The 27,918-nt window shown below is 34.2% G+C and overlaps 1 protein-coding gene across 1 annotated transcript; it reads left to right on the plus strand.

The window, feature by feature from the left end:
• Positions 1 to 698: 698 nt before the first annotated feature.
• On the plus strand, positions 699 to 10,861 carry LOC147072643 (uncharacterized). The gene is made up of 2 exons (XM_085945835.1): positions 699 to 1,013; positions 8,691 to 10,861. The coding sequence occupies exons 1-2, from the start codon at positions 940 to 942 to the stop codon at positions 10,054 to 10,056; spliced, it is 1,440 nt and encodes a 479-aa protein (XP_085801961.1). The 5' UTR covers positions 699 to 939; the 3' UTR covers positions 10,057 to 10,861.
• The last annotated feature ends 17,057 nt before the right edge of the window (positions 10,862 to 27,918 follow it).

Below are 27,918 nucleotides of genomic sequence, written 5' to 3' on the forward strand. Positions count from 1 at the left end.
AGTACACACTGACATTTGTGTGCTACCTCTAGGGGAGGAGTCCAATCTCTTTGGATCTGAGACAATATTTCGACCAATCGACGTACCAAAGAGATTGAAGGGAGGAATTCATTTTTTTTGGGTAACACACATATTGAATATGAAAAGTTTTAAGTATCTCGCAGTAGGTAGGTACCTATGTAAATTTGTATATCTTCAATTTTTAATTTGTAAAAATAATAAATCGGTAAAAAATACTAGGTACAATAACTTTTGATGACAGTATAGGTACCTAGGGGCGGCAGGTTATATGAAAGTATGGTGAAGCATGCAAGTATGGTGAAAAAGTATAGTGAGGCAGGCTGGTAATCAATTTGCGGCAAAATTTCCACGTTAACATTAAATTATATGGGTACGTTATAATAACCAACGTAAATGCTCCGTGATGCCCTGCATTTTTTTAATCGCGTCGCTATTTCTCGTAAGTTGTCGGGTATTGTTGGCCTGCTTCATTCAGTTGTATGAGAAAGACGTTTGTTTCCCCTCAATTCTTTAGTACCTCTATGATAGGTACCTACCAATCCCGATTATTTTCACAAAATAAAATATTTTCAAAGACAAAGTTTTGAACAATACCAATATTGCCACTTGAAAAAAATATACGGATGAAGCCATTTTCAATATTAAGCTTTATGGTTTTGACAGGCAAAAAATTCTGTGACGCAATTCGAAAACAAAACAAAGCAGACTGTGTTGTGTTCGTATTGTGTCGTAAACACAAATTAAAATATTCGTGACCGTCAATCACAGGTTGAAATAATAATAGCGCGGTGCGGCATTAAGCACGAGGTGCCTGACTCGTGCCATATGCGTTTGAATATCCCGGTTTGTTAGCATAAAAGTGAAATACTTAAACATTGCATTTTTTAAGACGTTTATTGTCCAATATTCCAGCGTATAATGGACGAGCAAGTCAGCAATAGCAATAGCGATTCGGATTCCAGCGAGACGTGGACTTTCATCGACAATGTTTTGTATGTAGTCCTTATTCACTTATTCCTATGATTTCTTCCCATCAATATCAATAAAATTGATGTTCTTTCTATAATTCCTTTTCCTTCATATAGAAAAAATCGGCGTGTTTCATTACCACTACAAGGTAGAATTATTTATTATTTAACAATACTTCTAGTGTGAATTTTCAAAAAATTAAGTAATAAGAATAATTTTAAATATTACATTTCTTATAATATTATTTATATTGGGATTAATCAGATTTACGGGTGCATGTCGAAGCCATATTTGAAACAATTCGTCCTTCATGAAAGTTGTTTACAATCTCATACGTGCAATGGACATTTCGACATTTTCGTGGCCCAGTTCAATTTTTATTGCTGTATCTTTTTGAAATACATTTTCGCAATTGCGATGTAATGTCCGTAAAATTAAGTTTTATCTATTAGCCTGCTTGGTAATTTACGTGCAAATGTATTTCGTAACAATTGAATCATAATATTATCTGCCCATCTATTCTATATTTGCACAAGACTGCTATCAACAGCTATCGAGGGTAGTTTTTCATTTTTTCAAACTATGGTAATTGTGCCGCAGAGGTAGCCAAGAGCTTCTATATATTTTTTTTTGCGAAAACAGTATACCATGCAGACAATTATAATAAATACCCTTTTCTGTCGGCGCATCGGCTTTTCGATCCAATAATCGTTAATTGAAAATTTGAAATTTTCATACATTTTGATACACCATTACCACCAATGACATTATTAATGTAATGGACGAAGCATCTAGAAAATAAAATGACACTCACTGAATGAAATTCATATTTTAATATCGGTATCCTACGCTCAAATGAACATTCTGCTTGCAAGCGGTCTGGCGACACCGCTGGGTCTGCCCATACAAAATTTCTGACTGTCAGGTTTCGACTCCACCGTTATTATTGAGTTACAAAATGCCAATGTGCCTAGTTAAAAATTGTAAAAAAATCTACTAAACACTCCAAGAAAGATGGGATATCACTTTTCATGTGTTAGTATTATTTATTATTTATAAAATGCCATTTTAAGATATTGATGAATGTTTATTCAATGCAATTGAATGACAGGAACCATTGGACAGTCAGTTGCCTGTGATTCGCTGGGCTCACTTGCGTCTAATCTCCGAGAAGTCGTAAGTAACCGAGAATCTGTTTCTAACGCAATGAGTCATGGCACTAATACGCCATTACAATAAAGGTTATATTACTATAAATTCTCGAAGCTTGTATCGCATAATGGAAACGGATACGTCATATGGTCACGTGACATCTACCTATACATCTGTGAATGACTTTCATGCACAATTTCTCGTGCGCGCCGGGTATGAAGTGAGTTGTCCATTTAATATGTCATTGATTATCACAAACTAAGATTATATGAGTTAATATTACGTTGGGGTAGGTTAGGTTAGGTTAGGTTTGGTCTAAAAAGAAAATTGTCAAATTTCATGGCCACTTACCGAAAGTATTAGCACTTGTAACTTTTACAATTAGTTAGCCATCTAAACCAGGGGTATACTTACCGCCCACTTTTGTATCTCTGTTAGTAGGTAGTAAAATTTTCTAACCGCCCACCGGTTCCACAGTAATGATGATTTATAAAGTACGAAAGTAACTTTACTTTATAAAATTTATAAAGCAGTGTTACAGCAAGTTACAGCACATAATGATAATAACTTACCAAACACTTTATATCATACTTTCGCTAAGTTTGGCAGAATAAATCTTTATAAGACAACTTACTGTAGTTAAATCTATCTTTTTATTTATACTTTGCATACATAGAAGCATGAAGTCTTATGAAATTACATTTAATTAATTAAATTATTACACAAATAGTATATTTTCTGAAATTTAAATTGTCACGGGGAATTTTATGAAAACATAATGAAAATGTTTTTAAAACCATTAGCGCGCTCCATGAAAACTGGAACGCCCACTAGTGGACAGTAGGGACCAGGTTGACTACCACTGGTCTAAACAGTCAAAACTGTTCTATCTGGTGCTGCTAAAACATAGCACTTATAGTAACAATTATTACAACTAACGTAACTAACCTATAGCAGTCTTGTGTATAGAATAGATGCGCTGGACCCGACCGGTGAACTGGCTTATTCGAAAACCGCGACTTAAGTCCAAGTCAAAATAATATAATTGTAATAGGTACATACTCTAGTGTCTCTTCTTTTTTTACCATGTTTGATCCCATGAAGATGAAAATGGATAGTCACTTGCTCAACCAATTAGGTCCAAACACACAATGAAAAACAGCATGTCTTTTTTCTTTGCCAAACTTAGGGCATTCACTCACGCAGATACTAAAATCTGACGAACTGGTTGGTGATGGAACTCATAAACTGGCCAATGACTGATGCTCTGTACACGGCGCTACTGAAACCTAATAATCTCATAACCTCAAACTCAAACCCATTGTCTTTCCTACTTCATTCTACGCATTTTTTCTTAATATCCTTACGGGAATATTTTGCGACCTGTAATTATACAGGCAGGAGTATTTCTCAACATCTGCCACATATTTTAGATTAAAAATCGGTCCACCCATCTATAACTTTTGATGTGTTGACTTGTTATTGCTTGTTTATTTCAGTTCAGTGCTACCAATTTTGGTGAGAAAATTTGATATTGGTACCACTGATTAATGGGTGACTGGCAACTGAGAGACTGGCAACTGAGAGACTGGGAGACTAGTATGTCGCGTCTCCTCGGTTTCAGTTGCTGACGTTTTGAAACTGAGAGATTCCAGTCTTGCCGTCAGCGAGCCGCCATTGAAATATATTAGCTAGTGTCACCAAATATATCCTCCCCCTCAAAGTATGCCTCAAATCACGCATCAGAACTCCATATCAAATCAGTAATCAAACCAAAAATATCGAAACACCCCCAACTAAAGGTTGAAAAGCCCTGCCTTACAAAATAATATCACAAATAACATTTCGTAAGCGATCTTTGCAAAGAGCAAGCCCTATGTACAAAATCCTACCTACCGGTTAGTGGCCGGTCAGGCAACCCAAAATGCACCCCGAGTACCTAACGGGACTCGGTGAAGGTCGAAGATGCGCTGGCATTTTTTTTGAGCCAAATCCTCCCCTTGCCCTGACTGCATGTTTTGCCCATCCGCTAGAAGGAATGCATTTTTCAAAAATACGAGACAAGTGGACAGTACGAAAACGACCACCAAGTCGATATCAACAAACGGTTTCTGGCCCGCCATGCGGCAGAGGTGATGCCGCAGACAATGGATTTTACAAATCATAGCATCTCGTCCACGGTTCGCAGCCTACACATGAGTCCTTTTGAGGTATTACTACATACTGGAGTTTCAGTCTCGTCTTTTTTGAGTATTCACGTGAGCGGATAGCCTTAGGATTCGAACCCCGGACACAAAAGTACAGGCTGACACGTTATCCGCTCGGCCATCGTGGGCACCAAGCTATAACCAGGGCAAACTATACCTCTGCTTTACAATATATAATTGCTGTCTGTTAATAACACAATTAATGGATTAAATCATTTTACCATGCTTCAATGAAAATCCAGTCTATTTAATTATTAGTAGGTATAATGTTAGGATAGTTTTTCCGCATATTTAATAATATAGTCTGGGCCACAATAAATAGCATGGCTGGCTGCGGGTTGTCTACCACTGTCTCGAGGAAGTTGGTTAGTCTAAGAAAACTTTGCACATACTTTCATAAGAGAGATACATTTTGCAAGCTCTCATTGTTCCGTTGGGCATTTCAAACATTTGCAATGTGACTTTTTTGGAAGCCAGCCAATTTTGTCAGTTTTTCCTTTATTAGGATTGTAACTCAAAAAAGATGCTTGACTCATCATGCACCACATTTTTGTTAGTTTTACATTTAAGTGCTTTGTATTGTTCGAATAAATTTATTTCTTTTTTTTTTTGTATGTATGTAAGTAGGTACATAATATTATTTTCAATGTGATATTTATTTCAAAAGAATTTCATCATATACTTTAGTTTCCCTAGCAATGATATTAAAAAAATATATTTAGAATATCTGCGAAAATTATTGTGGTATCACCTTGCTCCAGTGACAAGGGGTGGAAGTAGGTTGTTAAGATTCGACATAAATAGTGCACACTAAAAATACTTATGAGTTTTCTGTGCTGGTTAGTTTTTAAAATTCAATCAAACCCTGCCTAAACCAAACCATAATAGTTTAGGTATGCTACAGGCATTCCGCCAAAATAGTGCACACTTTTCCAATCATACTTATTTGTTTTCGTTTAGTTACGTTTAGTGTGCATTATGTATGTTGGATCTTAACAGCTTACCTCCACCCTTCACCACTGCCTTACTCAGCGTCCCAGCTAAATTTTTAGCACACATTCTCAGGCTGGTTTCCCACAAGGATGAGCATATCCATTAGTGCTCGATCAGAGTGAATACGCGGGCGCCTGGGGTGGTAGATTAATCTTCTGGGTCCTAGACATTCATATTCCGTGATACTGTTACAAATTCTGACACAGCATTCGCTATTCTCATGCAGAGATTTGATTATTGCAACGATCTTTGGAGGGATCCCATATGCTCTCGGTACCCTCCAGAGGGAAGGATGGTGTAGACTGATGAAAGCCTTCTAGAACGCGCAGGCGCGGGGCGGCAGCGGGACATGCAACTCAAACATATAACCGTGTGTGAAATGTCCGTAGACAATGTCTTTTGTTTTGAAGGGATGGAGGGTACCGAAAGCATACAGTATCCCTCACGAGATCGTTGCAGTGTCACGGAATATAAATGTGTAGGACTCAGAAGTGTAATCGGTTAAATCTCAATGTTAAAGAGACTATACTTAAGTTATAATTATAACACTTCTCAACAAAGTGATAAAACATTTAAGAGTAAACAGTTATTGTCATAGAGCTTTTATTGTACCAATTCATTCCTAATGGAGGTTGTAAGTGCGTAATCCATTTTTTAATCTCTTTAGGATGGCTTCGTGGTCTTTTGAGCTTAGATTTAGATGATGCCTAGTTGTCTTATGTGTCATTTTGTAAGTTAACAACATTTCCTTTTTGTTATGTAAAACTTCTTATCAAGTTTTTTCATGCCTAAGTCAGTTTGACAAACATTAATTAATTCACCTTGGTTAAATAATGTAAAATATCAGTCACATAGATTAGTTACAATTTTTGCAAATTGTTTAAAGATTTGTCGATAATCATTTGAATTAAAATTTTATTTATTTTACAATATGTAAGTATTGAGCGTTACTTCCCCCATATCCCACTCCTCAGTTGGAGCATGTGGACACCGCACGGCGCCTCCGATCATCCCCATCGCTGGCCAGACGTCTTTCGTCTTCCTAGGTCATGCTGGCATCATGTTGCTCTGTCTGTCAATGTTACTAATTATTATTACAAGATAAAAAGAACATTTTATATACAACGTTTTTAAATTTTCTGTTGAATTATTATGCTCAATATGCTCAAACTTATACTTGATAAGAAACAAACCAACAAATTTAATATAGAATACTGAAATGTCATTTTGACTCCATAGTAACGCACGTATATAATATTAACAATTTTGTTGCTAGGACTACCCCCTTAGCAACCAATATTAGTCTTTTACTTTTTACGGATTTTTCTGAAATAACTTTCCATACAAAATAGAATTAACTGAAAATGAATTCAATTCTGCTTAAATATGGCTAAAAGTATTAAAAGAATGCATTGGCATCGTGTTCTGGTATATTCTAAAAGTTTCAAATGCCTAGCTAGTCGGGAAGTTAGTTAAAAATCGATTGCAAGATTTGTACTGGACAAACAAGAAAACGAGCTAATAAAAACGTAATAGATTCAAGACATTGACAACATGACATGAAAAACAAAGAAATTGAGAGTATTAACTAACAATAACAATATTGAAACAAAAAAATGTACAACCGAGTGAGCTAAATAAGATCAATAAGATGAATCAAAGAACACCTAAACTCACCTGACGATTTGGTTGAACACTGTTTTACCCTCCCAATCGACATTACCAACGGGGGATTACACATGGGTTAATATTACCATGAATGGCAGACTTTTCATTGGCACCGCATCGGAAAAAATATATTTCCGTTCTTATGACATTATCAAAAGTGATAAAATATTTGTCACTGCTACAGAAAGACATACTTTGTCAAAAAATCTGTCATCATTATTGGTAGTACATGCCAATGGGCAGTGTGTGGAGCCGCTGGTTTATGAAGAGGTTTCTGAACATATTCCGGAAAGTGGAACTGTTTAGTGAAACTGAATCGATGAAATTTCTGACTGAAATGATATTATGGATGAAAGTACATAAATAATAATATATTGCTTTTTATCATGATTTATTTTTATTTTACTAAAATATTGAGGGTACATATTATAAATCAGGGGCATCTTACAAGTTTATTTACAATTAATTTATTTCTTGTAAATGATTACATGTAGTTGATATGAGTATATTTATTGCCATGAATTATTTTAATAATATTTTCTAAGAATATAAATTGTATTATATTTCTTCATTCATTCCATTGCAACATTGTAACATTTGACTGAATTAAATAAAACAGTGTGTTCTTTAATGTTCAATTTCTAATTAGATTATTTTTTATTATTTTATGCAACATTTTTGAATGTAATAGCGCCTGTACACATGCATGGAATTACTGTCAGCAATCGTGCTTATTTTAAACTATCATGACAATAACTGTTTACACGTAAAAGTGCTGACTGTCTCTCCAATCTCATTCTTCAAGAGTAAGCGAGACACAAGTTTGTCATTTTATACTACTATCTGAAAATGAGTAGTTCGTTTTTTTGCCGGCGGGTTCGCTACGACCGCTCCATTGCGCAGGCGCAGATTGAAAATAATCTTACTGTAGCATTGGAAATTCGGAATCTTCCAATCTTGTTTGATTTATGCACGCAATCTTGCCAACTGCAGGATAATACATGTTTCCCCATACATTTTCTTACTGTGCACAGTACATCCATGCACGTGTAAACGGGGTATAACAATCCACATTGAACATAAATCATTTGAAACAACCTATTATGTTGAAAGAAATTTCCAAATTTACCTACTAGAATTTTTTTTGAACCAAATGGAACCTGAACCCACCTTTTAACGCAATCCGGGCAGATAGCTTTACCAATTAAACTACTAGCTCAAATACTACATGCTGAAATGCATCTGTGGTGTTATTTCAAATTTGGTCAAAATCTTTTGTAAGGTCAAAGTATTAGGATCTCTCAATTATATATATCCGATGAATAATGTTACATTCTTAAATATTGTGTATTTTTGAAGCCTTCAATAAAAAATAATCTTAAGCGCTGGCTGGACGCTCATGCTTTACCACAAGCTTACCTGCGCAAACCGGTTTGTATCGGGAAGCCCGTGTTTATGGACGGGAAAACTGTAGCTCGCGCAAACCGAAAAGTGCTGTAAAAGTATTCCGTATGTTTTGCACAGACTATACTGCGCAGGCAAGTCGCTGCCGTCTAGCCGGCGCATTACGAAAAGATTTAGACATCAATCACTCATTTAAAAATTTCTAATACGAACATTTCTGAAGTTCTTTCAAATTATGTATATTTAATTTCTAATTATATTTTTTTATTTTTACAGAGTTCATAATGAAAATGATACGGATACCGATGGAAGCATTGCCGTGATAAGTGAAGACGAAAATGAAGTGACAACCACGACGCCCGAAAATCCCATCGCAAACGAATCGGATCTCAGTGACGGAACAGTCACTAATGACCGCATGCGATCCTCGAGTGCATTCAGCGACTTCTCTATTCCTAAATGCAAAGACGATGAGATGGAAACGAATTCTACTTGCACAATACGAGAGAGCGAGCAAGAACTCTCGGATGAATTCTTTTTATCGGACTTCAAGATTAAATCGTACGTCCACAGAAAGAATGACAGGGTAAGCTCCATGTTGAATGCTGTTCTTCTCAGCACCGTCATGGTCACCACCGTTCTGGCCATCGGACACATGTGGGGAACCACCGATGATTGCTCCCTGAGCGCTGTCAATTCTGTCAGTCGTATTCTATCCAACATGCAAAAACTGCAGCAGGAAAACGACATGCTTAAATCGAAAATCATGCTATTACAATCGAACCATAATCAGAGGCCCTCCGTAGATCCGTCCGTGTTTCTGAACAGTGAGAATCTCTACGAGAATGCGGAGAAGCGTACAGAAAATTATTTTCAAAATAATATTAAACAGGTCCGCAAGAGGAAATTGAATGATTTCGACTCCTATAAATTTGATTCCAGTTTTGAATCGACATATCCCAGCGTCAAAAGCTTTAATATTAACGATCGGTTGAGTTCCGGGGTCGAAAATCAAACATCGGATGAAATTTTGGAAACTCAGCGATCAGTGTTCAATTCTAAAGTTTCACGTAACGATAAAGAGAAGAATTCAAAACTTTCTAAACGTTTTAAAAAAAAACATGATAAAGTCGAGTGTTCGAAGATCCCGATGGATAATGAAGTTTCTTCGTTTGGACCTAAAACTTATTGTGAGTCTGTAATGAATAAGAAACTTCAAAAACGTCAACGAAAAGTCTTACTTAATTTTAATTCACAGAAGGATAATAAGCGTAAAGAGAAAGAGGAGAAGAAAGTGGATGCTGTCGATTCTGATAATATATCACCCGTTAAGAAACAAAAACTAGACATCAAGAATAAGGACGGAGAGTTGAAGAAGTTGGAAAAGAAACGATCTAAAGATGTGAAATCTAAAAAGGATTATTCCAAGAACGGTAACAACTCTGAAAAGATTAAGCGAGAGTCTTTGAAGTTAAACGATGTCGATTCGGATTGGTATTACAAAATGTCTACCGCAAGAGAAGAGTTCAGGAAGTGGAATCAGCATGACGAAATGAACAACAGAAAACGAAAAGACAAATCCAATTGGTACCTTCGGAGAATGAGGGATAGGGAATCTACTAGGTTTAATTCTGACGTCTAAAGTGTTTTTGAGCGAGTATATATTATGTATTATAAGCGATTTGTTGATGCGATGCTTGCCAAGGAGCAGGGATTTGCTTTTGTCTTCACCACCTGTCTGTAATACATGTGCATACTGTAGTATAACGAATGTTAGGTATCCTGTAACCTCTCAAGACCTCGGTTAGTGTGCGGTGGAGTGTGTGATTTTTATTCTAATTTAATTTATCATGGTCAAGCTTTGATGAAGAGACCTGCTCGTTCGCCGTAAGACGTCGCGTACATGTTCAGATTTTTCCCTTGTAGACCACCAGGTTGAACTGGGCGATTGGACTGACTTGGGAATCTCTTCCCTTTCTACTGACATAATACATGGACATTGCCAGAGGATGTAATCGGTATCCTAGCTAATTGCCAGATTCTTAGTAGAGGAAGGGTGATTAGGGGATAATTTTTATGTTGTATTCACCGTATAAAAGTTATGAACCAAGGGATTTAATCAGTCTGGAAAGAAAAAAAACAGACTATAACAATTTTATATCCAACAATAAATTAACTGTTTTTTGACTGCATCGCAGCAATTTTACTCATTCTTTTCAATGAGTAGTTTTATAATATTGTACCAAAGTACAAAAGAATTTTATTACTATGTTATGGAATCTTTTAATTTGACGCCCCTTGTCTGAATAGACTACTGGTGAATCCACCCCTGTTTAGAATCAAGAAATGTTATCTCATGTTCGTCGACCCGTCACTCCTTGGATACGCTTATGAATCCATGCATTTACAATGTATCAGTTCATGTCAAATATAAACAAATAAGTCTTAATCAAAGTTTATCTCTTATACTGCCCACATTATAAAATATACTAAGTACATTGGCTCTATTTTTTCAATGCTAAATAATATAATCTGAATTGCCTCTGAAATATTTGTATACAAAATACAAACAGATATTACTTATGTATTTTAAAATATAAATTGAGGATTATGAAATGTAAATATTATCGCAAAATTAAGAGCACCCGATCTATTACCTACATTTGTTGAATATAAATTATAAAATTTTTAATTATTTTAAAAAACATGATAATATAAAAATTTTAACGGTTTTTAATAAATCTGACAATTTACAAAATTTGTGAAAGTTTCTTTAGCATATTCCTTTTTCTGTGACTTGTATATTCATTGAGTTGAATATCTGTATAAAGTTCACTTGGAAATATAGTTTTTTTTCTTTATTCTCTGCCGACCGTAACCTTGCACATTTGGCCATAAAAAAGATTATGTTTGTTTTTATGTCTCTGAAAATTAAAATATCCTTCATTCATTATTAATCTTTTGATGTTAAAAGTATGCACTGGTGTTATAATGTTAGTGGTAACTATAATATTACCTATATTATCCAGTTAACCGGTTTTATGCCTTCAGCGAGTTTTCTCGCTCTATGAGGCCATGATCGACAGGCCGCACATACAAATTTCGTTATCTTGTCTGGACTTAAAACTCAAATTACTAGCCACTGTCGATTGATTTGCATAATCTAAAAAATTAAACATACAGTGACATCTGTTATAATAATGATGAAATACTAAGACACAAATTATCTTTATTACAGTGATTGTAGTAAAAGCTTCGCTCTACATTCAATGTATTTCGTAAAAAATCTGCGGTACCCGTCAGATACTGCCATTGTATTATCGTGAAGCATAGAAAAAGTTTTGAACGTAAACATGTCCAGTCGAGTTTGAACCCCAGTATGCAGTCAGTTTATGAGTTATTTTTTCAATTCAGTGTCCATGATAAGGGTATCCATATTTTTACAATATTTTAGAATACTTCAAGTGAAGTGACAATTTATGCTTGAAACAAACGAAAAAGTCGTGAGTTTATTAAAATAATGCGAAAACGATTACTTAATAAAATAGCAATAAGTCAAAATGTGTACATAACTGCTGTTGTTTTCGAAAATGCAACTATTTCACAATAATTAATAAAGTAATCTTTATTACACAAATAAATCCCCCCTCTTTGTCTTTTAAATAAGTATCATATTGTTATTGTATAATAAGCGCTTGTTGCAAAAGTTACTAAAATAGGTTAATTTATGACATAAACTAAATTCTGAAAAAATAATACAAAAGTATTTGATCTTATTTAAACTGACAGATACAATAACATAATTATTTTGTTTCTTTTATCAAACGATATACTTATAATTGAAAGAATACTTTGTAGTCTTGTTATTCAGTGACGTCCCTAAGCAGGTTTAAAATATTATCGCCCTCTGCAATGTTTAAGTTTAAAATTTTATGTGAATTCATTCCCTTTGTCATTTTATTATTTCTTCCTGGGTATTTGCAGAAAAATGTAATAAAAATTATTAAAAATCCGATGAATGCAAAATCTTCTCATTGTGACGATACCTATTTTGCATTCTTTCTTTCATTTGCCGCCCTCAAGTAGATAATGCATGATCTGCCCGTCACAACGGAATGTCACTTGTTATTTTTGTGGATGTATAGTAGTTTAATCAAGTTTCTTGTTATGAATTGATGAACTGCTACAAATAACCCATGACTTGAAAAGTAAATAGAGAAGATTATTTTTGCTTCTGAAATAAATTATTACAATATCAGTGGTTAACTTTCAAAACTGGACATGTCCCATATAATGCTGAAAATGAGTTATTATTGGAATATCATTCTATAACCTCATACACACTTTGTTGACTTTCAAAAATAGCCACAAAACACCACGTGACCAAGTATGTTGTCATACAATCTGACAGTTTGGTTTTTGTCGCGTGCGTGTTTTCGCTCTGTGTTTTTATTTGAAAAGTTCATTTATTTCTGAGGAGTGAATAGTGGACATGTCCAGTTTTCAAAAATAACCACTGATTATATATATATATATAGAAGGAAAAAATATGGTACAAGTAATTTTCGAAAAAACAGCAATTTTGCTATTAGTCCAAATTTGACTAGATAATTGAATTAATTATACAATAGAATCTCAATTTTCCATATTTCTATATAACAACCAGTTTTATAATAATATGTTTATAGGAGAATGGTACGATTAAAAATTGTTACGGAAAAGGCTTATTCCGTATGTAAAATGGTTTTTTTATTATTTATCGTTATCCATACCATCTTTATCCCCAGTTAGTCCGGATAATTGAGGTTCTACTATGTATATATGTCCTAAAAATTACTTAATTTAAAATATGTGTATCTAGTATTTATATTGCACCTGCGCAAAGTTTGAAATTTAAACAATTTGAGCGGAATGCACAATCTGAGATTTCGATCCTAAGGATAAGTCGCCGAAAAGCATGACTTAACTATAGACAATCCTGAGTATAGAGTTAAGGAATCCTTAACCATAGACTACTTTTGTTATGAACACGCCCCCTTCTGTATTACCATTTACCACTGACAGCTGCTGTCAAAATAAATTCGCATGTCTATAAAACAGTCTGTACACTCAAATTCATTTAACAATGTATCTCAATATGGATATTGATAGTGTTAATTCTTTTGGCATGTACTTGCAGAATATTATTTTACTTTTATACGCCAGCCCGCATAAATACAAAATGCCAGGTGAAGAATGACACTTGACGCTAGTGTTACCATGTTAAACAAAATATCTTGCGGTGCCTGTGGAATCACGTATAATGACTTATAACGGAAACATAAGAGTATTATAATTAAATATTAATATGTATTTATAGTTATTGCATTTATAAAATGCAGTTGTCATATTTTTGTCATCGTTTAACAATTATAAAATAATTTACTTTAACTATAGGAAAGAGAATTTTTAAATATGGTATTATTTTCAATATTTCAAATTTTCAATGATCTTAACTAAGGACAATGTTTCTGCATAGCGTTTTCTGCTAAGGAAATTTTAGTTATGACAAATGTTTCTGCATTCCGCTCTTTGTGTTTAAATTTCATATCAAAGAAAATATTAATATTGTTTCATAGATAATAGGAATAGAAATGTAAGATAATCAAATCACTTAAAATTTGCTTGTTATCAAAAAGGTATGTATCCAATATTACCTTGATAAGCCTCCCAATTGTTTAGTCAGGTTTTTGCGTGTTTATTTATATTATATTATATTCTATTCGATATTGTATTATTTTTAAATTGAACTATCTTATGGAATATTTTTGTAGTATGTATTCTCACACACTGACGACTATAGGGCCATGACTGCAAAATTTTCATTGCTCGTATTTATCACTGCCAGCCAATTTTTACTAGGTGGACACTTGTAGGCCAGCTGTTTTTGGAATAAAATAGATCCTTTAAAAAATATAAAATAGGAACAGAATGATAAATATTTGTGAAAACTTACCAAATCAACATGTTTCTCGAGTTTATCGTGAATATTTTCACACTAAAATCATGAATATTGTTTAGAAAATATACACGAACAGTTAATTCAGAAGTTACGACGTTTACAAGAACCCGCGAGTTAATTTGTCCGTAGCCTAACGCGACATACATGCTTTGGCGAGTTAACTCGTCCGTGGTACAGATCAGGGAATTTTATTGTCATTGGCTGATAGCCAAATCTCTGAATTTGGGTAAAAAACAATTTGCGAGCCTAAGGCGTAAAACTCACTTAACGCAGCGAGTGGGGTGCTCGCGCAAAATTTCACAAGTGGCGCGTAAATCATCGAAAATACAACGTAATCAAATACGCCAGCGCACACTGGATTTGACGACGCATTGTGCCCGCCTGCCCCATGATTCACCGTTGTGTGGCTTCTCAGCGGCACGAATTAACGAAAATACAACGTAGTCCATTCATTGAACACGTAAAGCAAAATCACGCTTCTGGAAGCGTCGTCGATAGACGGGCGAGAAGCCATTATTTAATAACAGTGAACTCATTGTTTAGTTATTGCGTGTCCGATATTTCGCTGGTAGAATGATGTCATCGTGAATATTAATTACAAGCCCCGAGAAATAATATAATATTTTTATTGCTTTGTTATGAGAGACGCTGATAATAATAATTATTTTGTGCTTCTTGGGCCCCTTATTACATAGGTGAAGGGTAATGCGCGGGTGGGAAGGGGCCTACTCAGTGGTGAGCGCACCGAGCGCCGCTTTGGTGGGCTTTATGCCTAAAGGTTCTAAGTGTTCATCCTTGAGAAAACAAACCCAACAATGTAGTAGTATTCTAAGCTGCTTCATTGTTACTTTTGTTTCGCTAAGGACAAACACTTGGAACCTTGTAGTTCTCCACCCGTGAATTGTCTCCGTATGGAATTATAAATATTCCAACAATAATTTACAGTCTCTACAATTTACATTTACAATCTCCCCCAGTGCTGCTAATCGCACTTCCGTTTTCAAGTGAGGAACGCCCAAAATTTATTATTTCATTTTACGCTTCCATGGTGTACGGATCTATCAGTTTACTTAATTTTGAGCTTTTTATAATAAAAATGTCTAAAACAATCAAGAGTGATGTTAGAATTATCATTAGTAAACTTTTGGTTTATTGCGAAGTACAAAAGGAGTCACATCTAAAAGTAGAGCCGATACATTATTTAAGCACGCGTTGCCGCTATGACAGGTACGTCACTAAGAAGTCTTCTATATGCGACTACAGCGACTTCATGTTATCGCCGATTTCTTGTTGTCGGACAGTATAAAGCCACGTCCAACTATAACTTTAAGTTAGTTGAAATTGAACCAAATGGGACTTAATCGTCATTTAAAAAAAAATTAAAGAAATGGCCATTTGATAAATATATTATCCAAAGAATTATAAAGATTCTTTGAAACCTTATTTTGAATTAACATTTCGCATTGTGAGTGTAAAACCATGGCATCTGCAAAAAACATATTTTGGGTATATTAGGGTTTGAAGTCTTCGTTTTGTTAGGAGAAATAGAGTTTCTATAAAAAAAACCATAATATTTGGTTACATTATACTGCATGTTCTTTCAGTTACTTCACTTTCACATTATCAAGTTCACGACTTGCAGTTGTTTTGCATTTAATCTCGAAATTGAAATATTTGCAGATGCCTTGGTGCCACGATGCGATTTTATCTTCAAATAGGGATCCCTCTGAAAATAAATGAATTGCAGTTGAGGTCCTACAGTCTTGAATGTGCATTATCATTGATTTAAAATGTGATTTATAATATTGTATGTATATATTATTATTCATTCCAAAATGCAGTTAATTGAAATATCATGACCATGACTGGTTCAACATGACAACACCTTTCAATATATTTATTGTATATAATACAAATGATTTATTTTATGTTTTCTATATGTGTTTATATTTTTTTGTAAAAACTAAATTCTGTGATAATGAAGTCTATTAAACATGTCAATGCTTATAAGAGTATTTTGAAATAAAACATATTTTTTTTGTAATTACTAGTTTTACTAATTATCTATGAATTCCAGAGATTGAATGTTGAAACAAATATCATTGAAAAATAGTCTTGTATGAGTTTTAAATCAAATTACACCCTATTCATTCGTGAAATGTCATAGTTGGGTAAGAGTGTATTATGACATAGTTGCCCTTATATAATATACACTATACTCCCGATTATCGGGGCTAATATTGGGGAGCGGCGGCACGGATAAACAAAAAACACGAATAATCCGAACTGTGATTTTTTCTTTTTAAGACAATTATTTTAACATGTTACTACAGGCAACTTGACTGGAAGCAGAATGCAGGAACTCGCTGAAGTAAGCAACAAAGTAGGTTTGAAAATAAATGTAACAAAGACGAAAGTCATGTTCAACTGCTTTGCGGGACAAAAAGAGATCCTCATCAATGGCACTCAGCTCGAACAGGTGAAAAATAAGTGTCTATAGATGGATGTATATTTGATGAAATTGTTCGCAGAGCTAAGCTAGGCTGGAGTGCTTTTGGCCGCCTGAATAATGTCTTTAAAAGTGACCTTCCACTGTGCCTAAAGCGCAAAGTGTTCTACCAGTGTGTTCTTCCCGTAATCACATAATATGCTTGTGAAACATGGACCCTAAGTAAAAGAGAGATCCAGAAACTTGGAGTAGCACAACGTGGTATGGAGAGGTGCATGCTGGGCATAATGCGAAAGGACAAAAAGAGGAATGAGTGGATAAGGAAGCAGACAAGGGTTTGCGATTGTAATGAAAAGAAATAAAGCAATAGCTATTAATAATTAAATATTTTCACAACAGCTAGGTTTCCCTTTGCTGTCGAGCGCTCTTACGTCATGATATCTCTTTCTCAGGGTTGTAGGCACGTGCGCTCTCCTGTGCAGCGAAACCCACCCTTGGAAGCAATCACCAAGGCGTGATCTCCCAGACTCAATATGAGTCCTGAATGAGTGCATGTGTGAACTGTTAACCATAAGACTAGTATTAGAATATTCATTTTTGAGCGCCAGCAAGTTTTTCTCTAATGTAGACCAACTGCAAAAGGACATACTATTGAAATATTAGAAGCGAATAATAGTAAATGAAAGACCAATATTTCACAAATTCACTGTATTATAAACACAAAGTATGAATACACATTAATACAGTGAAATACATAAACTTAAGATTACAGGGAATTAAATTCTAAAACTAATCGTTGCGTCTCACAAGCTACATAGTTCAATCTACAACAATAAGGACCGGTGCGCAGTAAATGCACCTCCCGTTAATAACAGAAATTACATAATACGAAAGATACAAATTATAATTACACGCCTGGTGACGGGACGTGACCAAGTCTCCAGTTTCCAACTTCGACTTCAGAATTTACACTTTAAGAATACATGATAATTAAATGCGTTGACACCCCACCGCAGGGACCGCACTTCAATGCGTCCATCCGGGTCCGCGTCTGCTATTCAAGGGTCTGCATGCATAGATAATATATACGTGCATGCATGTACCCAGCCGCAAACGGTTCCTTGGCGTTGCTCTCCTCTCCTCCTTCGTCATACCCGCTTTCGACAGTTTTACCAACATCAAAGCGTATGTCTGGCCGTACCAATCGCATCGTGATTATTGCTAGTGCACAAAATTGCTGCACCAGAGACAATAATTGAAGACGTTGCTGCCGATTTTAACATGCATCGTTACACAATGTAATAGAGTTCATTAAAAGCCTCGAATGGAGATGGGCTGGACACATAGCTCGAAGAAGAGACAATCGTTGGACAAATTAGTCATCCAGTGATATCCTAGAGGTACAAAACGTCCGCAAGGTAGACCTAGAGGCCCGATGAATCGATGAAATGATAAAGTTCTGTGGAAGTACGCACAGGACCGAGAGAAGTGTAAGCAGCTTGAAGAGGACTTCATCCAGCAGTGGATAGATTCAGGCTGATGATGATGAATACTCATTATTTATTTAGAAAATCTGTGATTTTGGTTTATTTTCAGAAATCTTTCTAATATCAGTTCGAATTTTCCTAAGAGCTATTATATCGTCATATACACTGTATCGTGCACGGATAATCAGGAGTTTACTGTAATTATATCATATTATATATCACGGGAATGGCATTTTCAGAGCTCGCTATCCAAATGGGACTGACTGAAGCCAACATTCAACTCGATACGGAGTGCCTGGGACTCACGATTGTACTCGGTCAAAACTAAATGCCGCCTATTCGACGCTTGCATTCAGATTGTGCAGCTTCACGGTAGAGAATCATGGCACCTTATGAAGGCTTAGAGCGACCGTATACTGAGCTTCGAGAACAGATGTTTGCGACGGATACTGGGTGTGCGGTGGGTGGTATGACTTTAAGAGTAACAAGCAGATAAGAGAACACACCGAGTAGCCTTTCATAACGCTGAGAGTGAAGAGGTGTCGTTGGACCTAGCTCGGCCATGTGCTGCGGATGCCAGAAGAGAACCTCAACCTGGCCTGCCTGTTCTTCAAGTCAATCGGATTCCAGCGTCCTGGAAGGCCGCTAAATAATATCTAGAGTGTATATGTCGGAGCTACGGAATGCTGGTACGGCCTGGAACAATGCAAGAAGACTGGCTAGTGACAGCGATTCTTGGAGGCGCCGCGTGGGGTCCATATACACCGAATAAGGGGCGGACATGGTCGAAGAATATAATATTCAACACCAGCATTCAGAAATCTCAGTGATCTCTACCTTGTCGACAACCCATATGAAGGTCTAATACTCAAACAAGTAGGCAATAAAAAATACACGTAAATCTCATAAACAGACTAAAATGCTGCAATTTACTATTTTTAGTGCCCTTTTTGTGCAAATTCATTAATTTAAGAAATGCTCATATGTATATGGTAAGTCTTAAGGGCGCACATGCTCAGCGTAGGTCAAAATGGAGTTTTTATGGTGTTTTCAGAGCATAACCCTGGACATTCATCACATTTTAGAACATGTACCTAACCGAATTTTTTTTTTTTTTTTAAAAACGATACATGTTCAAACACGTGCGTTACCATGATCTTACTCCCTACTTCATTTATCGTTTGTCAATTTATGGCTACGGCCGTATGTTGTATCTTAAGGCCATGCATTAGTTGAGGCACGGTCTAAAAAGATCGTTGCTAGGCGATGCGCGGATTGCGGGTCGCGGGTGTAAATGACGCCTGTCAAACGAACTATTATTTGTCATGTAAATCCAACATACGTCCATTTTATGTTCTGTTTATTGTTCTATTGGTAACAATAATAATATATTCATTGACATGTTTTCTTTTTAAAGTAAATGGGTAACGTTTTTAGTCATCTTTACACGATTTTAGAATTAATTGGCCCGTCGCCATCACGCAGCAAAGTGACGTGCTTCTGACTCGACGTTTTCTCAATGAATGCAAGCGAGTCCAAAATTTCGTCGCGCATACAGTTGAAAATTATTTGGCGTTTCACTGATGCGTCACCTTAACTACTAGGAAATGCCAATAGAAAAGGGGTATTTCAAAATTATACTACCTTATTCTTAGGTCAATAATTATTATAAAGCAATCATTATTCGTAGGATGTTTATCACATTTGAATGGTCAAAGACATAGCTTATAATCAGTATCTTTAGAATTATCTTCAAATGTTAGTTGCAATTTAGCAATCGGTTTTTGTTTTATTAAATCAAAGTAGATACCTATTACTTCAGTGTTTTTTGTTTTTCGAAGTTCTTAAGTGTTTTTCAAAATTATGTATGTTCAATAATCAGAATGGTACATTCTTAAATCTTGTGAATTATTCATTGAATAAAAGAAAAAGTTAATTATAAATTATTAGCAAGTTCAGATTTAATAAAACAAAAACCGATTCCCAAAGTAGCTTGATTTAGAAGAACGCTGATGAGTACGTATTAAAAAGGCCAATAGTTAAAATTTGTTGCAATTAATACGTCGCCTTGTAGCATAGAGGTAAATGCAACGGACGGGGAGTAAACCCAGGATATGCAGGGTTCGATTCCCTGCCAGGGGGTGGCTTACTCTTTTCAAAAAGATTTTTTCTTTTGGTTATAATATATTTTCTCAGAAAGTGTTTTTCAAAATTATGCTATGTTTATAACTACTAAATGATTATTTTACACCGGGAGAAGCCCGCCTGTAACAAGGATGTGTCACAATACTGAATACATCACTACTTTGTGGTACTTGTAATGATAGCGTGCAAATTTTAAACATATCGTTAACTTTTTGCAAATATATTTATTTCAATTGACAATTTGGTCTTTCTAATTAATTACGCATGGAACACAATATCATTCAAATGATACCCGGACCTTACGATGCGGCTTACGATCTGCGTATGCCAATTTTCGATGACTGTTTCACACATTTCAGCTCCATCTTGGCCATAACGTTACGGATGTAGTTTGCAAGAGTTTGCTGATTGTTGGCATATACACTTCCTTTCACGTAACCTTCCAAAAGAAATCTGACAGTGTCATAATATCTTGATGGCCAATTAAAGTCACTAAGTCTTCATATTAAGCGGCCATCGAACTTTTCACGCACTAAAGCCAGTGATTCACGAGCAGTATGGCATCCTAATACATATTATGACACAATATCGAATCAGTAATCAAACTAAGCTTTCAAAATGCTCCTCGTTTCACCTTTTTTTACTCAATTACAAGAATGTTTACAGTTGTATGTTTTTTGCAAGGTTTTGGAAGGACAGTTGCGGAGTTCCAGGGTTCCGCAGTCCCAATTGGGAATCGTTATTGCTGTATGGTATAAATAGATATTTTTACTGGGTGAATGATGGAAATTAGGGAATCCAATCCGAAGTCAAAATTTTGATCCTGGGATTGGCATTTTTTTTTCGATAGTTAATATTTTATTTATACAAATAGCATTGATAGAATCGGTCAAAAATGTCTAGTATAATTTATACTATTATTTAAGACATTTAATGTTAATATTGTGTACATTCAATCTTGGAAATACATGGGTTTAATGGAGTAAATAAGTAATATAGATAATGTGAAAGTAAAACAGTTTTTTTTTTATTATTTAAGAAAAGATAACATTCATAAAGTTCATGTGACATGTACAGGTACATACACTTCACTAACATAATTTTGTAGAGATACTAATTGATTGTGATTGATAGAAAAATCAATCCCGAAGGTTTCGGTATCATGTTTACTAATCCCGGGATTAATAGGTATCGAAAATTGTCTGGGATTCGGGATCCCGAGATTGGATTGTCTAATGGAAATGAAACACATTGTTTTAACATATATTTTTTTTTATTATAGGTACTTCAATTATCATTTTAAAGTAGATATATGTTTAATAATAAAGATGATCATTTTATATATTATAATATAATAACTAGGATATTAAGATAATAATAAATTGTATAGGTACATTTCAATTTCATCAGGATTAAAAAAATAATGTAATAAAAACAAAAAGACACCTTAGCCTCTAAATATGTATATGAGAAATTTGTCGATACATTGATAATAATACCTTCTAAACGCTAGTGCCTAATATTGCGTTCTGTAAGGCTAAAAACTATGCAAGGAAAGGAACACAACGAGACGACAATTATTTCAAAACAAAATATAAAACGTGAAAAAATCTTCAAAGAGTTGGAATGTTCAGACACTTAGAATAATAGACTATGTAACAAGAGAAATGCTACATGAGTGTTTTTAGAATAACAAGTAAAAACAAGGCGTAAAATCATAGAAAAATTGTTAAGAGTAAGTAAATCAGTCATAATTCATGGCTGATAGTTTTGTGGACAGCCAAAAGGATAAACGAGCCCAGTCAAGTATTTTTGGTTCATATTCGTCATGCTCTCCACATTTTTAGGAGAACCTAGAAAAACCCGTGGTATTTGTTATGTCGGAGACCGAATAAAGCTCCGTCCAAAAGTTATAATGTGTTTATAGCTTATAACACCCACGATGGCCGTGCAGTTTAAGCGCCTGCCTATAGAGTCGTGGGTCCCAGGTTCAAATCCTGGGTCTGGCAAGTACACATATTGTTTTTCAATTTGTGTACGAGTCAATGGACCTAATAGGTTGAGCAAGTGGCCGACATCCATTTCTCGTAAAAACAAAATCTATTAATACAAACCTCCACTCTTTGGAGGCCCATATGAGCTTATTATGATCGGACATGGTCTGAGATGACGGATTATCAGTATTTTAGTAGTAGACTACGGGAGACGGTGTTATAAGGAAGTTTGTTAATTATCTCCACGGTTACAGACTTTAAAAGACATCTGATCATTTTTGATCAACAAACAACAAATAAAAATACAGTTTTAATACACATTGAAACAACAAGGGAAGTTTTCTAATAGAAAAAAACCAAACCGGTATTACGAGCTATGGGTATATTTAAAAGATGTGGAGATGTGGTAAATCAAAGAAGTTTCATATAATTTAGTGTTGAATATAGATTTTTTCTCAACACGGTGTCGTCTTACATGAAATATTTCTTAATTGAAATTAATACATATTATATCCTACACGATCAATAATATTTCAAATGGCTACAGTAAGTGAATACAATATTTTTTTAGTCAACATGAATTAACTATGAAAAAATTTGGCTAGTCATTATTTTAGTAACGGATAATAAAAATAAACAATTTTTGATTTCGCTAATATTTTGCCTACACGTACGTGTATCAAAGACGGTTCGTTAAAATGACGCTGTAACATTCAAAGGAGGACATTTTCCTAAACATATTATGAATAAGTAACACCCAAAACATTTTTCTAGAATATTTTTACGACTAATAAACATTATGAAACCGAGACAGCTGGTATAATAATTTACAAAAAAAATAAATGCTTTCGTATAAATGGGTAATAAGATGGCATTTTTAACTGTGCCCAACAGATGTCATTACTCTTCATTAGTCATACATAAAAATACAACAAAAACAATAATAAAAGAAATGTATTTAGACTAATCATCTTATAACACATGTTATTTTTTCATACATAATCAAATAATAAATACTTTTAGATCTAACAGTTACACATAATATCATTATCACATAGGTTTTTTTTTTATATACTCCCAACAAGAAAAGCCAAAAAATGTTACTTTACCCTTTTTTCTTGTGTTTTAAAAATTCCTTTCGTAAAAAATGGAAAAATCGTATTCCTTAAAAATAATAAAGTTTAGATTTAAAAGCCCAATATATAACACGGCATAGTTAAAGTTAGTACACTTCTCCCTTTAAGGTATTCATAATAATTATGTACAGTAAAAATGTATTACACAATAATTAGAAAATATTATTTTACGAAGTATTTCATCCCTAAATGAAATGATAGTTAGCTGTAAGTAGTCCTGCAATATCATAATATCAGCTCATATATAATTGAAGGGTCCGGGATATTAATGTCAAGCCTTTTAATTCTAGTTTTGATAAAAATCACATTTAAACTTTCTTCATAAATAAATCAAAACAACAAATTTAATTAACCTGAAAACAGGTATTCTTCTGCATGGCTTATTTATCATGACATTATCTGCTACCAATTTGTGGTTTGAAACTACAAATATATATTAATTGTACAGGCATTATAACCAACCAATTCATAGATAGACTGAAACAGCTGTCAACGTAAATGACTCAATTAAAGTAGAATTAACAAAAGCAGTTTTGTTTCAAATAAATATTTATCGAAATATCACACCTTAATGGGGCAGGGAGGTCTGATATAATGTGATGATTTTGTGGCAATGGGGACAGGTGGGGACCCGGGCATAAAAAAATGTGACACCACAAAACCAACAAAATATAATAAACTCGTTATTTTCTGAGAATAACATTCTGTGATATAATATTATAGGTACTGAAATTTTAAATTTTCAATGAATTTATTTTACAACGAATGAGGGGTTAAAAATGTGATGTAATTAGTACATGGCGGATGGGTCAAAATTACCCAAAATTGTGTGACACCAATTATGAATCCGAAAACACCGTTATCAGATGATTTTTATAATTCAGTTTGTCTTTAGAGACATTTCTTATGAATGGCATACTTTGCCGAATTAATTTTAACCAAAGGTTGACGGTTGACTCTATTTTATCCCAGACTATTCAATCGATTTTTTTTACAACACGTGTTGTGTTGTTAATTTCATTTCATGGTAAATAAGTGATTGAAAGAAATATATAAATTGATCACCAATTACCGAAATGTAAACACCGAAATGATTGGATTTAATTCCTAGTTATGTATATATATACATTACATATTATAGAGTATTATAGAATGCAATTCTTAAATAACTGTTATCATTATATTGAATTTAGGAATGTACTATATTGTGGTGCAAATACATACGTATATATATATTATGTTATCATTATTATATAACGCTATTTCATAAAATATGGGTAATTTTCACACTGGGTAATTAATACGTAGCAGAAGCCTTACACGATAGATATAAAAATTGAATTTACATTTCGCATTACATTAATTCGGATGAAGCTGCGTTTGTTTATTATAATGACACACCAAAAACACTAGATTCCAATTCTAAAAGAGACAGTTATTAAATGGTAACGGCGGATGCAAAGTGGTGATGTGGAAGTGATTATGGATACTGTGACAAATTGTAACAATAAAGTCTGATGTTTGCAAATCGGTTAAAAGTTTAGTGGATTCGAATACTTAAGAGTTATCTAAATTAAATGCTTAAGAGAATGGCATATTTCCTTAATTCAAACATGATCATAAAAATTACAATATACAGAATCTGTTTGAAGACAATTCCTTATAATTTAACATTTATTATAATAATAATAACACCAATATCGCATGTAAACGTCGGTTTATATTAGATTATACCTTAATAAAAATAATAATTATCATGATTTCTCTTTGTCAAAGGAAGAAAATAACGTATAAAGGTCGATACTGACTTGAGCAAATTTGCGTGCGTGTACACGTTTGCGTACAAAAATTTAAATCCGCACGAACGTTCATATCCGTAAACGATTCATGCGCGCAAATTTGCTCAAGTCAGTACCGACCTTTACATAATAATTTGAAATAAATAATATTTTCACTCCGTAACTGAATTATAAGTTTTTCTATAAACAGAAGAATCCTCATACATATATGTATATATGACGTAAGGTAAAGTTGCATTACAGGAAGCTATCTGTACAATGGTCGTAAATATTTTTTCACACACCACATAAAAAGTCAGAAAGATAAGTGAAAATTTTAATATCACTGAAATCTTGTAAAAAGAAATTCTTGGATATTAAATTAGTCATAAATAAGAAGTACCCGCTGAGGAGTTAGATAATATATAATTTTAAAGATCATGTCCGGAGCACATTATTTCAGTCTATTGCCAAATCTCAGAATGGTGAATAGCCTTTTTTCCACAGTATATTATTTAAATGAATAGCCACAAATTGAACTGCTGGGTTTCAAAACAATAAGTCCAACAATCTCACTGAGTTCTAGACTCTAGAAACTAGTATTGCAATTAAATAAAGCTATAAAGAATCCTGTACATAATGGTTTTATTAACTGTTCACAAAGTAATGGTGACTTGAATTTAAAATTCACACATTGCCATGGGGCACGTACATTGTCATGAAACGCTGTATATACACCCTTAACGAGACATTGAAATTTGTATAATTTCCCAAACAAGTGAGAAATGACGGTAAGATTATCATATATAACAAAAATTCGTTATAGACATATTTAAATCGTTTCAGAGCAGGATCTAGGATAGTCCATTAACAGAGTAGCCTATAAATCGAAATAAAGAGAAGAATAATAATTGTGTTAGGTAACAAATACTGAACGAAGGTGCTATGTTTAACTAAAATATGAAATGCATTTTGTACAAAACACTAATAAAGACCGATTGACATATTATGTTATATTACAGAAACTTGGTGCATGATCAAAAACATGTGCTAAGTAGGCTCATTTGAGCGAAGCGTACTGTTTGGTATCTTCGAATCTATTAATGACACGCGAGGTGGATAAAATCTAATACATGAGCATCGTATGGTCTATCTAATTGGGACAGGACAGGCGAGACAGCGAAATGAACATATAAGAAGTCGGTATGCAAACGAAAGATGGAGGTGTAGTGTTGAGTTCGATTTAAAGACCTTAGACGTCCAAAACTGGAGTGAAGCAGATGAAGCAGACCTGAAAGAAGCAGATGCTAGAGGAGGCTAAAACCCATATAGGGTTCACTTAGAAAAATGTCAAGATTTATTTAATGAAACGTTAAATTAAGAAAAAATAAAAAAGATTGGTCATGTTTCATGCGTAATAAGAATAGGTAATCAATAATTGGTCAACGAGAATGAAACATGCATACAACAGAAGACAATTATCAAGAACCGAACATTCCTTCATACATCCTCTTGGGGCTAAACATTGTTTATTATATTTTATACAGTGACTTATTGATAAATATATTATGACGTAATACATGATTTTATAATAATTGTTAATAACATCCAGACCCTAGTAGAATTATAATTAGCATCATTCCTTTAATTAAACTAAAGTATTCTAAACATTTCCTATGGCAGGAAAATGTAATAACAACGGTAAAATAATCGCTGCTAGTAAATCACAGGATCAGCGCGGTTTTCCGGGGGTATAGTGAATTTGATAATTCACAATCCACTGTTGTGACATAGGCGCTAACTGAGGAAGTTTGTACTGCAGATGCAACACAAATTAACTGATGTAATAAGAATCATGTCGTTAGGACACGACGGATTCAACCATAATTAATCTTTGATAATCTATAAGCTGAACAAAAAGTTTCATGTCAAAACATGATACAGTGAATTCGTAACTGAACAGTATCTGACAGCTCAAAGATGTATTGAAACTTACTGTATGTTCAATTTATATCTGCTCAATACAGAATAATGTAAGACTGTCTTATGGATTAAAAATAATGATCAGTTTTTATATGATTATCAAATCATATATAATTGGCGATCAAAATGTATTAATTTAAAGTTAAAAGAATGCATTGCTTAACCCAGTTTATTTAAAGTCTAATTTCACCCAATTTTACTGAGTCAATACCATATTTTTTTCATACTAAAGGTTTTAAAATGTATTTATTTCAAAAGCTCGACAGAAACAATTATTCCAAATCGCGGAGTTTTGGGATTGCGCACGGCTTATATACAAAAAATGGAGTGGTGATGTTCGAGCGGTGGTGAACAACAGTTTCTTATCAATACAATGAGATAACCTCACCTCCACTTGCCGTTTTATAATACATAATATTATATTATGTACTTATATGGTCAGTGTTATTCTACAGAAATAAATCAGCATAGCCTAAGAAATAAACGAGTGACTATTCAGACACTGTTTTTACGGATACCTTTAATATGTAC

This window comes from Rhyacophila brunnea, unplaced genomic scaffold (genome assembly GCF_057557595.1).
Source record: "Rhyacophila brunnea isolate RB1 unplaced genomic scaffold, BYU_Rbru_1.0 scaffold_19, whole genome shotgun sequence".
Lineage (NCBI taxonomy): Eukaryota > Metazoa > Arthropoda > Insecta > Trichoptera > Rhyacophilidae > Rhyacophila > Rhyacophila brunnea.

Bases quoted from the DNA above. Each gene is read 5' to 3' on its own strand.
- LOC147072643 (XM_085945835.1), top strand. From the start codon at position 940: ATGGACGAGCAAGTCAGCAATAGCAATAGCGATTCGGATTCCAGCGAG. The intron at 1,014-8,690 runs GTATGTAGTCCT...TTATTTTTACAG, and splicing joins ACTTTCATCGACAATGTTTT to AGTTCATAATGAAAATGATA.